Here is a 17476-nt window from a genome sequence, read left to right on the forward strand (position 1 = left end):
CGGGCGTGATGACTGACCCTGCACGGGAGAAGGCGGGGGTGACACGGCAGATGTTCTGACTTCTGCTCTCAGCACAGAGTAATTTTTGTGACAATTCCAAAGGCTCGTGCTCCTTCACTTGGTCTAGCAGGTTTTTCCATCACGTACAAAAATAAACGTTTTAAATAACATACTAGGCATGCCAGAATGGCTATTCTGTTGCCGTTATTAACTCTAATTTATATACTTAAGGTTGTGGTCTTTTATGAAAATAAGCATGCAGGGACAATACTGTTAGCTGACAGCAATTTATACCTCCCCCTACCCCCAAGAGAGATCCAGTGAGAGTGTTCATAAAATTAGAGCATGTGAACGAACCAAAAGCGGTGAAAAGGACTACATGGGAGGATCAGAAGAGTAGATGGAATCTTACAAGCAAAATGAAAGGCAGCAGTAGAAGTCGACCTCTCCAGTTCCTCCCACGGACCACCCTCACGCAGGAAGCATACCCAGAGACACATCGGGCGTGAGCGTTTGTTTATTCCATGTGTAAAGGACAATTTAAAAACAAAATGTTAGTAACACTCTGAGAACATTGGTTTTGTTCATCTGACACATCCTCTATCTTCACCAATTTTTATTACAAAAATCAGAAAAGTAAAAATTCATGACAATATTTGCACAGTGTAACCACTAGTTGCCTAAACAAAAGCTAATTTCTATAAAACCATAAACTTAATGCAGCTTTATTAAGAGAGATTCAAAATTCCCTCAGTTAACTGGATATACATAGTGGTATATATTTTAAAGCAGAAAACCCCAAAAAACAAAAACAAGGAAAAAAGAAAATATATGTCAAAAGAATCAGTTAAATATTTTGACCTGACAGTCCCCTACAAAGAGTAACTTCCACTACATATAGGGGAAACCATTATCTGTGGTAAAAATTCCTAGAGTCCAAGTAGGAAATGTGGAATAAAAACACATCAAATCAGAAGTCAGTCCCAGGCTGCAGGTGCTTTCAGTGAAATCCAGGGCAGTGAGCTACACCATTAAAGAAGGGACCACTCATGTCCCCAAACCAATACGTGTGTCTACAAGTAAGACCTTCACCACACGGCACGTAGCAAAGTTATCAATGAAAAGACTTTGAAAAAGACAAACGTTCTTTTCTTCATACAAATCACTGCAAGAAATCTTTGTAAGGCTGTACCTTGCATAGGGAAAGAGTTGTCTTCTGTCAAAAATTCTACTGGAAAGAGTAAAAGCAAGCTCTTCAAAATGATGCCCGCGTGCAAAGGGGTAAATTACTAGGCACCTCATTCACTGTCTGCAATCTATCCTGATCAGATACGATTTAATTTGACGGAAGGAAAAATGGCGATTTACGGTGATGGTATTCAAGAGAAAATATTGAGATTGGCAGCAGAAAAATTAAATTTCAAAAGTGCACCCTGAGAGAGGCCCCCACTGTCCCACGGAGAGACACGTGTGTGCTAAATAAGCCTACCTGCGCTCATGCTAGGACTCAGCGAGAACCTGCCGAGTAGAGTGCACTTTCTCAGAAAGCTGAAGTGTAAGAAAATAGTACAAGTTGTGGCATTCTTTCAGGTTGACGCTACACTAGCATTCGGAGTTGGTTAGCAGGAGGCCTCATGTGTCCAAGCGGCGGCCTCGGCCCTAAGAGCCGTGGAACAGGTGCATGGTGCCCAGGACGGCGCTGTCGTGCCCCTCCTCCAGCTTCACGGAGTTGGAGTGCTCTATCACACTGCTCAGCTCAGGGATGCTTTCGGCAGTGTCTCCAAACCCGTGGTAGTGTCCGTAGTGCAGGTTCTCCCCGATATCTTCCACCCAGGAAGGCCTGCTGGCTATGCAGCTACTTGGACTCCCATTCAGGTGCAGAGAGCCGCACATCTCGGGGTTAACGCTCGTGCCCTTTTCTGGCTCTTCAGTCCCATTAACACAGGGAGAACCCTGGCTACTCGGAAACGGCGGTCCTGGAACTAGTCCACCGCCAATTCCATTAGGTCCTGTCAAGCACTGGTCACTCCTGCTCTCCATCCCACTGAGCTGTGTCGTGGAAGGGAAGTCCAAATGTCCATTGATGAGACATCCATTTGTCAGTGTATTCGATACGGAGCTACTGTTTTTCGTATCTGCATTAAGAAATACACCTGTCACCAAAATTCAGAACCAGAGGGGAGGAGACAGTATAAAATGCTTCATTCCTGCTACTGTTTTAAAGGATTTATTTAGTTTCCTTTCTTTAAACAAACCAGTTCCTCTTGCAAGGCAAAAAACGGTGCATAAGTGATTTAAAAGTAAAACACAACAGAAGCGTTTGCCTGGTAAGATAGGAAACATTTATAGATTTCATTAGTGCTGGGGAACCAAATGAAAGAACTTCAGCTGACAAACATACCGCATGAAAAACACCAACAGCACTGAACTGTTCTCAGTTTAAGACTACTTTGGAGAGCAGTTTTAAAAATCGTCACGTGTGAAAAAGTCCATCAGAACTGAACGTGTTCCCACAAAGGGTTAAAATAAACCAAAAACTTCTCCAGCTTTTAAGAAATTAAAAAAAAAAAAAAAGAAAGAAAAGCAGTTGATGAAGTATGTGAATTAAGGAGGCTCCCGGGACAAAGTCTGACAGCGTCACAGGAGGCTCCTCAGAGCGCTTCCTCCAAGCCAGGGACGCGCACACAGGAATAGGAACAGGGAGCGCTTTCCTCAGCAACACTCGAATCCCACAGCACTTCTGCAAAATGCCACACAGCACTGTGAGACTGCAGGAAGAACCATGAACCCTAATGATTCCATGCATACAGTCTTGGGCCAAGAGCACAGTTCTGAAGAGTTTCTTCTGAGTTCAGCAATTACAGTGACTATGATCTCCAAGGTTCCACTTTCAAAAACCATAATCTGCACATATAGACATCTGTTAAGAGGGAGATGTCTTATGGGAAAAAAATGTCAATCACAAAACGTTTGGACACATGGGAATAGGCAATTACAAGGTATTTTCTGTATAGTGAAACTCAAGAATTAATATTCATGTTCACAGGAATTCACAGAACAGTACAGAGAATGATCTAAAATTATGACTTGCTTAATGATGTTAAAATTTACCCCAATGTTCTGCACTATTCAAGTAAAGTGTGACATTAAATACAGAAGCACTGACTCTGTAACCTCTAGAATGAGGACACACAGGTGTGTGTCCCATGACCCTAACACCCCGCACACTATGACCCCCGACTGGCACCCAGACATAGGTTTCTGTGTGTCCTGAAAATCTTTCTGATGACAAAAAAAATCACATCTTGTTCAATGAACAAAAACATCTTCTAAACATTCTATTAATCATCAATTTTCTGGCAGTTTAAGTGACACAGTTTAACAGCCGCTATAAATTCTTCAGCGGATTATGGATTATTTCTTTTCAAATTGAACGACAGATTTTCTATTTAGTTAAACTTAAGGCTGGAGAACAAGTGTTTCAAGAACTAAACATGAGGTAAAATTAAAAATAAAACAAGTTATTCCCAGGGAAATATTTATTTACTTTTTCCCCAAAATAAACAGCTTTTCCTGGGTAATAAAACTCATGAGTAGGATGTTGACTTTGATAGTTAATAAGACAACTATACTACTACTAACAAAGATAGAAACTATATTTTTAGGTGACTGGGCCTCAGAAATCCGAGTTAACTAGACGGATGTTTTTTTGTTTAATGGTCACTGCATGTGTATCTTTCTTCTCTGGTGCCCAGCTAAAGTAAATTAGCTCCATTATGCGTTCTCAAAATCAAGGCTAGTTGTAACCCCATGTCATTATGAAGCATCTAGTAAAACTGAGCATGAGAGCAGCAAACCTCCCAGAGACTGGCTAAGACCTACGGCTGCTTGGTCAGACCTGCACCTGCCGACGGACGGTCTGCAGGACCGCCCAGGGCCGCCCATACACTCTGTTCCAACGTGCCTTCCAGGACTCGCCTCTTGCACCCCAACCCCTCGCCCACCTACTGCAAGTGACCGCTAGCAATTCCATACCTTTTGTTTATTCAGTCAGAGAGTGTTACAAACGAAGTGATGAAAAACACGGGGAATGCTTACTTGGCACCTATCGTATGGGATGAGTTGAGTTTAAACATTGGCCTTTTCAACGTTAGGTTCAAGAGCGGCATTAAATTTAATCCGAAAACCGAGGGAATTAATGTTTGAAGATTAAAGAGTGATTACTTCTGCCTTTTTAAAAGCATGTAGCAATGACATTTTTTAAAAAGCTGGCTTTGAGTTATTTATCTTTAGCCAAGATCTTTAAATGTATTATCCAATCAGTTTCCCTTGGAAAATCTACCCATTTAAGTATTTGGCAAAATGGTGACTCCATCCGTAACAATTCTGTAGCTTCTAGAAAGATGTACACATTTTCTTTTCATCTTAGTGAACAAAAATGATTTTTTTCATGTACCTCTGGGAAACAATATATATAATCTTTTATCCCCAGTAAAGAATTTAGCATACAGATATAATAAAACTTTAAAAAAACCAGTATCTATTTCCAAATATATTAACATATTAAGAGAATGGCTAAAATGTTTTCATGGTCACCTAGATAAAAGAATGGTAGAGGGCTTCCCTGGTGGCGCAGTGGTTGAGAGTCCACCTGCCGATGCCAGGGGACACGGGTTCGTGCCCCGGTCCGGGAAGATCCCACATGCCATGGGGCGGCTGGGCCCGTGAGCCATGGCCGCTGAGCCTGCGCGTCCGGAGCCTGTGCTCCGCAACGGGAGAGGCTACAACAGTGAGAGGCCCACGTACCGCAAAAAAAAAAAAAAGAATGGTAGAAAAAAGCATTAGCTAAATGGCTAAATCTTTAAATAGTAAAAGAAACAAAGCCCTTACTTTTTAAAAACCAAAAATGACTATCAAGTGTTTTACTATACCACCAATTTTAGTGAAGAAGTGTGTTCTGTGAGACACAGTGCTCAGCATCTTAGCAGATTCAGAGTGAGCGCCACACAGACCAAAGCAACCAGGAATGCTGAGTTAGAGATTTCACAGTGGCCTGACTCGTTAGAAGTCAAAACCACAACATCTACTAGTTCTCAGTGTTTACAGCCAGACATTCCTTTTGCTGTTTATCGCTTCGAAATTACTAGCAATAGATGTTCGTTTGGTAGAGTCACCCCAAGGTCCTCTGTCAGAAAATGAAAAACGTGAAACCTCATTAAAATTAAACAAGGCACATTGAGCAAGTCTCAAATCAAAATAGGAAGATTGCACTTATATTTGTCATATCCATAAAATGCACCAAAACACTTCTCCTTATAGCTACAAACTTGTCCAAGATATGCAGATTATAGCATAACATTCTTTAAAACACTGGGCAAAGTGCAAAAACTGCTTGAGCGAACGCATGTTAGAAATAACACGCATACTGGTTCTTGCAACGGCAGGGGGTCTGCATTGCTGAAACAGTATAGATTTCTATTTCTTTCGGTCCAACAGAACCACCCTCCTGCTGTTTGGTGTCTTCGACCATTGGACCGCTGCTGTGGCTAACAGGAAACTGTCCACTCCCACCTGTTACAAACTCTCTATCGACGTGCATGCTGTCAGCATCGTCTTCCGCCTCGCCATTCAGGAGCGGCATGGGGTCATCCGAGCTTTGAGCTGCACAAAAAACAAAGGCAATTTTAGGTTCCCTACACCAAAGCAGAGGACTTTAACACAGATGCTTCTCATTCCTTGTTGTCTGAGCACTGGAGGCTCCAAAACTGTCAGGTAACTTTACAATCTACGGATTATTAATGGACTTGGCACACTACCAAGAAACGTACTTTTCCCCAACAGAAAACAATTCCTCAAATGTGCAGTTTCGATGAAAAGTCATGGCATTTCAGATACCTACTTGAGATTTACTTGTCGGCATAAATTTTCATTTAGGGCTGTTATTTAGACAATGTAAAGCAGTTATACAACTCAGAGACATTTCTAGCTAGTTTTAAAGATTCAGGACACTCTACGTTATGCCCCCACATGTTCCTTCAGTTGTTTTTCATAAAGAAATGACAATTCTTGAACAACATAAAAACCATTAAAACTGTCCTCAAATTTTAAAAAAAGTTAACTTATTTCATTAACAGAAAATAAAGTAAAAGCCGAGATCAAGACAGGTTTGTCCAGTACCACCCGAGAGCAGCTCTGGCCCTCTGCACCAAGATGCAACGCAACTGGAAACACCCACTAAACGTCTGGGTTCCAAGACATTTGGAAAGGACGCTACGCACGCACCTTTCTTATGAGACTCCCAGTCCCGCATCTTGGAGTCATGTGCACACTTGGCCAGTCCTCCAGGGGTCACATACCCTGTGCAGCAATGCCTCCTGCGCCCCCGGGGCAGCCTACTTCTCGGGAGCAGCCACTCTCATGCAGCGTATGGCTCACCAGTCTTAAGAAGCACGCATTTTTACAAAATTGGATCCAAAGAAAATCACTTGCATGCCTCGCCTTTATTCACTTACCATGGCATGAATGCATCCCATCAAGTAAATTCAAAAGGATCTTTCAAGTTGAATAATAACCCACTGTATGCCTGGATTACAGTTCACCCACCACCCAGCTCCCCACTGCGGTGTGGGTGGCTCGTTTTCTTTCCCATCATGAATATACCATAACTAACATCCCTATAAACGCACCTTTGCATACACTTCTGGTTCTTTTCCAAGATAAACTAGAATGATTTCTGGGTCAGAGGGTATATACAACAAATAAGTAACAACTTTCAGTGTAATTTCTTTCAAATAAACATTTAAAAACAGAGAGACCTGAACTGTGCAGCTTCAATTACTTCTAATTTTGGACACACACGAGTCATTTTCAATATAGGAATGAGCATATCAGTTCCAGAGTATTCTCCAAACGGTTGAAACAGTTTTAAATGAAAAAAAGTCTTAATAAAAGAGAAACACAAATTCTCAATGATCAGTATATGGAAGAAACAGAGCCGTGTAATTTGTGCAGTTGAGGAAAAATCTGCACAGGTATGAAGCCAAAAGCACCCTACAGACGGAGGTGATTTAAAGCCAGAGGCAACAACTGAGGACTTCAGTCTTGTGAAGCTTTTCTTAATCCTCCACAGGCCCCAAGTCAGTGATAGGCTAGGCTCCATCTTCGCTATGAAACAAGGTACTTTCAAAAAGTCAGTGGTAAACAGGACGTCTTAGAAAATGGGGGTGGGGTGGAGGGCTGGGAGAGGGATGTTCCAGGTACTGGTTGACAGAAGCCTCACAACCTTCAGTGCTCGGTCAGTCACCGCGGAGATGAGGGGCCTGCAGTAGCAAGGCCCACGTTTGATGAGCCAGACCAGGCAGTTTACTGAGAACCAGTGCAGGTTATCGGGGCAAAGCCACAGACGTCCTCATACAAAAGGTCAGACTTCACTGGGGATACGGTGCAGATAGCTTTATGTAGCCATACTCATAACGCCTGGTTTTGTTCAGGAATTCAGGGCCCGTGTTCCTTGGGGAAAGTGACATCTAGGTTACAGCGGCAGTTTCAGATCTCTGAAAAGCAGGTTTTAAAAAGAAAGCTGACAGGTGAGACACGAGGACCCCCCCCTCCTCCCCCAAAAGTGCAACAAGAAAACAGCTTCATGAAGGCAGGGAATGTGTCTCTTCACTCCCCAAGCCCAGTGCCTGGCAGTGTTCCATCGATGAATGATGCCCAGGCTCCAGCCAGAAAAGGCACACACACAGAAAGCAAGCAAAACTATTAAGAGTAACGAGAGTAGTCATCTCAGGTCAGACTAGCTATAAAATGAAAAAGGACAGGAGGGCAGACCTGCCACTAGGGGGCCAGACGAGTCGGTGGCAAAGGGAGGGATTTTCAAAATAAAAGCGGGTATAGAGGAGCGGGCACAATACCACCTTAAAGCAGAGACTGATCCCTTAACCAGAGGCCTACGCAGTGCACGAGGGACGCTATCCTTCTACACGTGTCTTTTGTTCATGCAGGTAGCTGCTCACCAATAGAGCGGGATAACAACGAAACACACCAAAGCTTTCGGATTCTAGTAAAGAAAACTCTTGAACGTGGGAGGCATATGCTAATACAGACAGCCTAGAATTTAATTACCCTCTCCGTAGATATGCAATCTTTGCAAGGCATTTTTCCCATACAGTCTCCATCTGCCGGGATGTGCAGCCACCTGGCTGCTAACCTAGATGCCTAGAACCCTGGGTGATGTATTTTATACCGACACCTTCATGTCTTTATTTCTAGCACCTGGAAACGGAAGGGCTGAAACAGCTCAACGGGAGCACTGAGGTGGTAATCATTTACCTTTTAAAACTGCACTATAAGCCATGAAATTAAAATTGGCCTTTCAGAATTTTGAAGGACACTGCATCTGGACTCGACTCCTTTCTCCACAGCCACGGAGCACGCCACCTGCGGCCTTTTCTCCCAATACACGTATCGTCATTGCCAAAGGAACTACCGAAATATTCCAGGCCGCGTCTGAGAAAAGTGGCTTGTAGACATCTCAGAAAAAAAATTTTCTTCCGAAAGTATCCATTTTGATTCTATTTGTTTTAGAAAAGCAGCACTTTCCCTTCCCATTTTCCTATTCCAGTTAAAAGGAAAAATTACCGAACATTGGTTAAAAGCGTCCTTATCTTTTACTTTGACTGCCAAAGCAGGTATTTGTTGACTAGACATGACTTCAATACACGTTAGACGATGCGTATTTATGACAGAAAATCACCTAGGATTGGCTCAAAATAAACCCTCCCAGTTTTCTTCCCCCAGAGGTGGAGTCATGACCAGGTGTGACCACTGCCTAAGAAGCCCCTCATCCTTGACCTTGGGGCCAGTAAAGATGCTCCATTCAGGAAGGTGCCCAGGGCAACACAGAAACCCGCATCTGAATTTTCATCTAAGACTTGAAAAAAACTCCTAAAGCCAGATACCAGTGAGATTCTAAAACTAAACAATTTCTGATCAAGGAGTTTTAAAACATAGGAAAAGCCTTAACTTTTAAAGACAGGGAGGGTCTGCAGCATTCCAGAAACGGTACCATCAAGGAAGCTTATTTCCGTGCTGGCTGTGGGTCAGCTTAGGAAGACGTGCCCTCACTGTACAAGCGGCACGCCGCTCATGCCAAGATGCAGAACATGCACACAACAGGATTTCGACTGCCAGGCGCACTTACAATGCACATCTAGGGCTCGTGAGAAACGCCTCAGCAGACTTAACTTTTAAGGCAAGGAAATCTCTTACGAGGCAAAAACCAGTCTACACAGTCCTGTGCTTTAAGATGTGAACACTTAATTAGGTAACAGGGCGCCACTACCTAGACACAACCCACACAGCTGACACCATGCGATGTGCGAACACTGTCAAGCACTTTCACTCAGCGTGTCAAGTGCAGCCTGGGGCCAGGGGACCGACTAGTGGCTCACGGTCCTCTGTGCCTCTTGAGGGGGCCAGTGCGGGAAATCCTACGTGCTGACCCACAACCAAGGTTACCTCACACCCCTCTGGCCTTCCCACTGAACTGGGAGCTCTGACCATTGGGGAACCCTGTTCTCCATGAAACGAACCAGGAAGGAAACGTTTCCTTAGTGGTTTCCCTGCATTACTAATTACAACTTTTCTCTTCTACTATACAGTACATTTTACCCAGATAACTACCTTCGCAAAGAAAGGTCCTGTTAAAATCACACCACCACATAAAGCCAGTAGGAAGGTGGTTCTACCACACGGTGACCTTCCGTGGGACTCCTGCCATGGCCCCAACTGCAGCAGGCTGGGGGTGGGGAGATTCAAGAGGGCAGGTTAGTGAAGGTGCCAAGGACACGGAGAAGCAGTGACAGTTGTGGAAACACTAACGAGGGATCTGGGGTTCTGCTAAAAGAACACGGAAGGGAAGGTGCATGTGACACAGACCACCCGGAACAAAGCGTGCCAGGCCCTGGCCCTGGCTGGTTCCCCCTGCAGCTGCCAGTGTGCAGAGGACGCGGTGCATGAGGTTTGCTGAGCTCAAGACTAACACAGACAATCACCTGGTTCTTAAATGTCATTCATTCAGACTGTATTTATAAAATGCTGTGTCTTTGGGGACTGAGATAAAACAATCATTTGTTACTGCAATGCAATTAGGAATGTTCTCTGGTCAAATTTTTAAAAGTAAATACAGCCATTTACTGCAAGTTTGAGAACACTGAAGATACACGAGACGTTACTAAGTCTTTTGTGTATGTCACATACATGGAACTACATTACCAATTTGATTTCTATCATCTAAAGTTTTAAGTCATTAGCTAACCTGTATCACTTAACAAGCTCGTTAAGCCACACCCATCCTCCTTTCTCGTCTTTTTAAGCCTGGTCAAAAGGAACAATTCGGAGCAGAAAGTGGAGGGAGATTCTCTATGTTAAATTCATCCTGGGGATCATCTGCTGAGCAACTTCCTACTGCTGACTTGAAGCTAAGGCATGCTGTACTTTTCCTAAACGGTGTTTTATATTAAATACCTAACACGTGACATATGAGATGCTAAGCTCAGTAATACATCTATTTGACTAAAACAAAACCGTGAAGTCAACACGTGAGGTCTGGTACCACCACAGCCTCCTACTGATGGCAACTGTTAACCCCAAATAAGACTGTAGGTTCCTGGGTCAGTTTGTAACTCACACTGCCTCTCCCCAGTGAACACCCTGGAGCTGCACCCCAACAATTATGGATTAAAAACAAGATGAAAAGTTTCTCTCATGGATGGGAGTGGCATTCTTCTCTATCCTGGATCACTGATAATTGGGACAAGTTTTCCAGGAATACATTTGTGAATAATTGCAGTTACTCCTGAAGATTAACTAGAATGCTAACAGACCTAACACAAATTTTACTGAGCAGCTGAAGTCCCGAGGTCCACCTGTCATACCATCCTGAGCAAATGGTTGGTAAACAGGGAGGAAAAGAAAACCCAACCAACCCAAAACCTAGTTATATACTGATACTTCCTTGCACCATCTTAAGTGAACAAAATCCATACCGGGGAAAATACTACCCCAAAGTACTTTTCATTTATATCAACCACCCACATAGCTTTGGATTTTATTTCACCTTCGAGAGGTCGTAGCCACAACTATCACATCTGTGTTCTGACCAGAGTGCATTCTGATACTGGTGTGAATGACCACATGAAAGGCATTTAAAGTATATCTGTAGTAAAACTTGCTTCCAAGGACAGTCTGTATTTGAGCAGAACAAATTATCACTGCATTACATTCTTTTACATCAATAAGGTTTCCATGGGAAAAATTACTCCGATTACCTTAAAATATCTGAAAACAGTTTATTGAGAGAGATCCTACTCTCTATGGAGAGGAGTAGGTTAACTTTCACATTCGTGATTCCAAACTTAAAGAGTCAATTTTACAGGACACATACATCTTTAAGAGTTGGCTTAGCCAGAAAAATTTCTGAAAGTGATTGCTTTTGTGAATATATATTCCACACTAAAAACATCAATATGTGTAGTTATTAAATTCTAGTAAGACAGAATAGACTAAGCTTATTGATAAGGTCCACGCTATGCATTTATGTTGCCATTATTCCAGGCATCTCTTTTTAAAACAGCAAACTTAAATTGCGCTCCCCGCAAAAGATTTAAAATTTCTCTAAATACTTTTACATGTGAAGTTATTCAAAGATGTATTTTATATGCATATGTTACACAAGGGAGTAAACACATATTTTTTTACTCTGGCATTAGAACTAAAAACTTATCTACAAAATGAGTAATTCAGAATGAGCAAAACCTCAAGCTCACACATTTATACAGCAAATCAAAACAAGATGTCAGAAATTAAATGAAAATGAACTAAAGCAACATACACACACACAAAAAAAACCCACACACATACCAAAAAACCCCAGTCACAGAATGTAAATAACTATACAGCTATTGAAGCCAACTATTATTTCACTTAGAAAATTCAGGCAGTTGGAAAGAAAAACCTTGTTTTAGTAATTGAGGATTACTGCCCCAATACCCCATTCACAGTATGTTGTGGCAAAAAGAAAAAAGAGAAACCTTCTCCCAGAGAAAAGAAAAAGGAGTGCAGCGGCAAGGGTGGGACGAAGGCCCATCTGTTCTGCACGCGCATCCACACATATGCACAATCCTGAGTGACGTGTGGGCTGAACCTCAGGGGCCAGTAGCCACGCGAGGGCCCGGAAACAGGAGCTGAGAAGTCAGGCGCACGTGCTGAGGGTGAGAAGACCCCCGCTCTCTCCACGTGCACTGGAGCAGCACTGAGGCTTAGGTGTGCGTAATCATCCCCTGCAAACTCAAACGCCAGGCTGCAACCCCATTTTCTTCTCAACTGGCATCCTCAACCTGAGCACTAAGGGATGGGCACTTTGGGAAAGCTGCACTGTGAGTTTCATGTGCAAAACACCAATCTCTAACTCAGTCAGCCAAGATGAATCCCTGTCTAGAGGAGGAGAATAAAATCTCCCAAATACCTGCATGATTATTCAAGCCCTATTTGTGCACCCCCAGGGTCTAGGAAACAAGTTCTTAAGTTTTAGGAATCCTTGGAAAGGCATGAAAGAGATACTTCAATAAGAAGATGCTGGCCAATTCAACCCAACTTAAAACCTGATGAGACTAGTTTAAAACTCTTTAGGTACATTAGAGTCTTCTTAGAATGTTAAGTGACATCCTTATTAAAAAACTAAACAGAATTTAAGATTTATCCTATACACTAACATGATATGGACACCCGTCCAATTCTTGCATGAGGTCGTAGAGTGAAGCTAACAATACCATCCCGAAATTATTAACCAGGCATTGAACAAAACAAGGAATATTTTTTGAAGTTTAGACATACCTTCAGGTTGTGCATGTGATTTTTATACCTTTCTAAAATCTATTAGGCCCGTAACTTACAAAAGCTATGAATCTGAGAAACTATTACTTTTAAGTTCATACATTCATTTCTATAGAAAAGTCACATAATCACAAGTTTTTATACTGACCAACATTTTAAAAGTTGTGAAGGAGATGATACAATTTTACTGACTCTGTAGGAGAAATGTTTTTGTTTGGATAGACTCCAGTTACACAAAAGAGGCACAGCACTGGGAAGAGGATAAAGCTGACACATTAAAGTCAACTGAATCTAGCCACTCGGGTTTTGCTCAGACTATACATGTATAGTTGTTGTTTTTTTAAAGCCAAAGGGCACAACTTTGTAGTTATCTCCGGCAAAGTTATCTGAGTGCATAATTTCACCATGATTACTTTTCACCGTCATCTCTAAATTTCCCTTTCCATGTAAGTTTGCTAAATATTCCTGCCAAGCTAGTAATTCTTAATTTTTTCCCCCTAAATGAAAGGGAGAGTTTTTTCCTCAACCATAAAGAGTGACTAGCTGACTCTGCTTATTTACAAACCCCGAAACCATCTAAAGATAAAAAGGTGGAAGAACACTTAAAACTAAAGTAACTTACCTTAGAGACGTAAGTCCTCAATGTCAAAGTGGCACACCAGGCCTTGCTGTGACAAACACACACCACACTGTGTCCAATGCAAACATCTACCTTCCCAGATGTGAAATTATATTTTACTATCAGACCAACAATTGTTGTAAGCCCAGGAAAATTCACAGGAAAAAAAAAATGAGGCACAGGGGCAGATTTTTTTTTAATAGTTGTATTTCAAACAGGAACAACAAACGAGAAAAATCTAATTCATGGCAGGTAAACCTGGGTGTGCAGAAAGTTATATACACACATTTACACTTCAGCTGTCAACACTGCCCTCTCATATCCTCCCCTTTCGTTAAATGGCCAATCTTCAAAGTGGCAACACAGGAAAAACTCCTCCATCACTGCACCAGAGTCCTCCGGGCACAGTACCCCTTACGTGAAGGAGTCGTCTCGAAGGTGCTTTCAGCCATAAAAAAGAAAACATGTTAAAGAAAGGAAACAAGTTTGCTCTTTCCCACCCACAAAGTGGTCTCACCTGTGGTTCTAGCTTTCTTTACTCCAAAGGGTTCCGAATCTTCCAAGCATCTCTTGCGATTTGTTCCCACACTAATGTGATTAGGAAATACATTCGGATGGCCCCCATTGAAGGGGCCACCGTTATAGAAAGGATTCAGATGACAATTCTGGAGGTTCAAGAGAAACTGGGTACACTCTTGGAAACCCTGGGTTTGAGCAATGTCTGCTGCCGTCAGGCCACTGGCATTTCTCAGGCTGTACGACACAAAAACACTGAATTACATCCCATTACCATTTGCATCTGGTCTCTGTTCCTGCTGAACTGACTAACTATCTGCAGGTGATATGAAAGAGCATACAGATTTACAGCAAGTCTGAATTAAAGAAGGAGTTACTCATCCTAGCTCTGTAACTAACTTCTCTCTTATGCACATTTGATTACTAAGCAAGATTTGGGAGATAGTAATTTAAAAATCAATATACTAAACTTTAAAAAAAAGGCATCTTCCTATTTAACTTCTCAAAATCATTTTTTATGTTAGTCTGAAGAATATAAATTTATGCTAACTTCAGACTTAACCTGAAACTGAATTCTATATTATCTGCACTTAATTTTAATAATCCATTCCTTTAGCTCGAGTAAAATCATAACAAACAAACATGTACTGAATTGTCCATGGCATTTATAACAACTGGCTTCCTAACAACAAAGGCAACTGGCTTAACGACAAGCCAGAATTTGTGCTAACATGTGACACTATAAGTGGAAGTTTAGAAGGATGTCCTGAGACTAATTTATCATCAGACTGGAGATCTGAAAAGCTGAATTTTTTGGCCTTAGGAAAACTTGCAGAAGTTCAGAGCATTTGAGTGGGTGTTTCCTTCTAATACTGTCCTAGGAACTCATCCCCCTAGGCTGAGTCCTACCATCAGAAAGAATCAACATCATCCTGCGTGGCTAATAACATTAACAAGTAACGGTCCGATGTCCTCTGCATTAGCTAAGAGTCAGACTAAATCAGAAGTGGTGGCAGAATATAAATGAAAGCTCTAAATGAGATGAATACGAAAGAACCAGTTGAAATTGTAAATCTTAATTAGGAAACAATAAAAACTGAGGGAACAAAAGCAACTCCACGTTGAAGTTCCCCTGGAAGACAAGAAAATACACTGCTCTGTGAAATAAATCTGTAAAAAGCAAGACAGGTTGTTAGCTGCACACTGATCCACTGAAACTGGAGAAGCACTGAAGGGCCGAGGCAGTACCACACCTCCCAGCGAGCTCTGCCACAGACAGTGCAGCTGTGACCAAACACAGGCCTCGTCTTGTTCCCGAAAGAACAGGGCACAACCCTGGATGCTTTTTCCCTAGATTAACGTGAATGGAAAAAAAAAGCCATTTCAGGGAGAAAACTACAGAATCAGGGACAAATAAGGATTTTCCATTTTCAACATAACAATAAGCCCTGTATTCCTATTTCCAGCCATCATACGCAGAAGGTTCCAAACTCAGAAATGAAAAATCTATATACTTTTGGACAATCACTAAATATGTTCCCACTTTTAAAAGCATGAGATAAAGAAATGTATCATACATTCTGAAGAAAGGCAAAAGCCCAAACTCAATCTGATCAAATATAAAAGAGACAAAACTTGAAAATCCCCAAAACCAACAATATTTTCTTAAAAATATAAGGCAGCTGTGTGCAGGGCTACTGAGAACTAAAACTGACATTTTTATTTGATTTCATGGCTATGACTTCTGATAAACATTATTCTAAAATTTCACAATATTTTGATATATGAATTAAATAGAGAGGAAACATCAAAGTTTGGGTAGAGTGAGTTACATTAGTTATGTGTATAGAAAATGATCAGATACTTGATTTTTAATATCAACATGTTATAGAAATTTAACATTCAAGCAAGTGTAAAACTGGATAATTTTTTTAAATGGTGTATTACATTTTCAGAAGATATCATGAGTGAATGGTCCAAAAAGGTCTACTCTATCAAGAATGTGAACAGAATAAGTAGCTGCAATAAAATTAAAAAAAAAATTTAACTCTACACAATTTGAAAAGACAAAGACCCAGAACATAAGCAAAGTTTAAAAAATGATCATTTCTACAAATATGAACTTGCTCTCCAAAAATTAAAGAATACAGAAATGAGAAGCTGCTGCTTAAAATCAGGACAAATAACGCTGACAGTAAAGATTACTCCTCAGTGGATGATAAAATAAAGAACAGCACACAGATTTTTTAAATGGCATTTACCACCCTAAATGCCAGTTCACTGAAGAAAGCTGAGATGCTCAGGGAGCATGCCAACTTTTCTAAGTCACTGAAAACAAGAACATCCAAACTACACTCAATTCTCTTACTCTTAATTCAGAAACTGAACAGTAGACTGAATCTGAGTTAGAATAGCAAGTTTACTGTTCTTCCAAGGAAATACAGCCTTAAAGAGAAAGAGCAAGTGCGCGCCAATATCCAGAGGCCACAGAGACTGTAAATGTCTGAGTGGGAGCGCCTGCCTGCACCTGAGAACACAGGCAGCGTCTCCTGCCCGTCTCCAACTACCACAAGTGGTCCCAACACGTGCACATCACTCGGCTTGGACGAAGCCAATCAGATTTCCAGGTGGTGTGAAGTATTATCTTCAAAACTCGAAAGAACAGTCACTAGAGTCAACTCATGCTATGTACTCATGTGTGGACCAAGCAAGTAAGAACAACCACAAGCCGAACTGAACTTCAACTGGTTCCTCATATAACTCTGAGGGATCCAAAGAGAGATCCAAAGGGGAGTTCAAAACATTCCAGAAAATGTATGGACAGATATCAGAATCTGGGACGTAAGGTAACTGGAAAAATTACCTGGGAGATTATAATTTTGGCACTATCCCTACAGTAGTAATATTAGAAACAGGAACATACAGTATCCCTTCTCCACTTCTGGTGAAACTACAGAAGTTTTCAACTATATTATTTCTCAGTTACTAAGGACTGAATGTAACATTCAGTTTAACAGTGTTACGTTCCTCTAAAGCAGAAAGATCCGTTAATACCTGACCCTGGAACAGGCCAGCAGAACCGCCCACTTCCCTCTCCTACCTCCGAACGTTTTCCTTCCCATCTCCTTTCCTACATACCCACACTCATTCCTCCTTTCTTTACCTGTAGTTTAACACGCTAATTCTGCTCTGCTCATATTTAAAACCTTGCAAGTGGCTCTGCAATCGTATGGTGCACAAAAACTGGGTGGAAAGGAATGACTGGGATCACCAATCCGGGGCAGGCACTTTTTCTGTAAAGGGCTGGACAGCAAAAACATTAAGCTCTACGGGCCACAGTCTCCGTTCTCTCGTTTTAGCCTGAAAGCAGCCTTAGATGATGTGTGAACACAGCATTGGCTATGTTCTAATAAACCTTTAGTTACTGGCACTGAAATTTGAATTTCA

General features: G+C 41.7%; 1 protein-coding gene across 3 annotated transcripts in view; it reads right to left on the bottom strand.

Annotated features, from left to right (window-relative positions):
- Nucleotides 1–501: 501 nt before the first annotated feature.
- ANKRD10 (ankyrin repeat domain 10) overlaps nucleotides 502–17476 on the bottom strand; it is a 33037-nt gene continuing 16062 nt past the window's right edge. For 2 of the 3 annotated variants that reach the window (XM_060129341.1, XM_060129340.1), the window contains 3 exons: nucleotides 14031–14266; nucleotides 5572–5661; nucleotides 502–2135 (listed from right to left, as the gene is read on the bottom strand). In XM_060129341.1, coding sequence (XP_059985324.1) covers nucleotides 1660–2135; nucleotides 5572–5661; nucleotides 14031–14266 — 802 coding nt within the window. In that variant the 3' untranslated portion in view covers nucleotides 502–1659. Of the gene's footprint in view, nucleotides 2136–5571; nucleotides 5662–11337; nucleotides 14293–15122; nucleotides 15200–17476 lie in introns of those variants that run through there. The other variant, XM_060129342.1, reaches the window with a different exon arrangement.

The sequence above is a fragment of the Lagenorhynchus albirostris genome, chromosome 18 (genome assembly GCF_949774975.1).
Source record: "Lagenorhynchus albirostris chromosome 18, mLagAlb1.1, whole genome shotgun sequence".
Lineage (NCBI taxonomy): Eukaryota > Metazoa > Chordata > Mammalia > Artiodactyla > Delphinidae > Lagenorhynchus > Lagenorhynchus albirostris.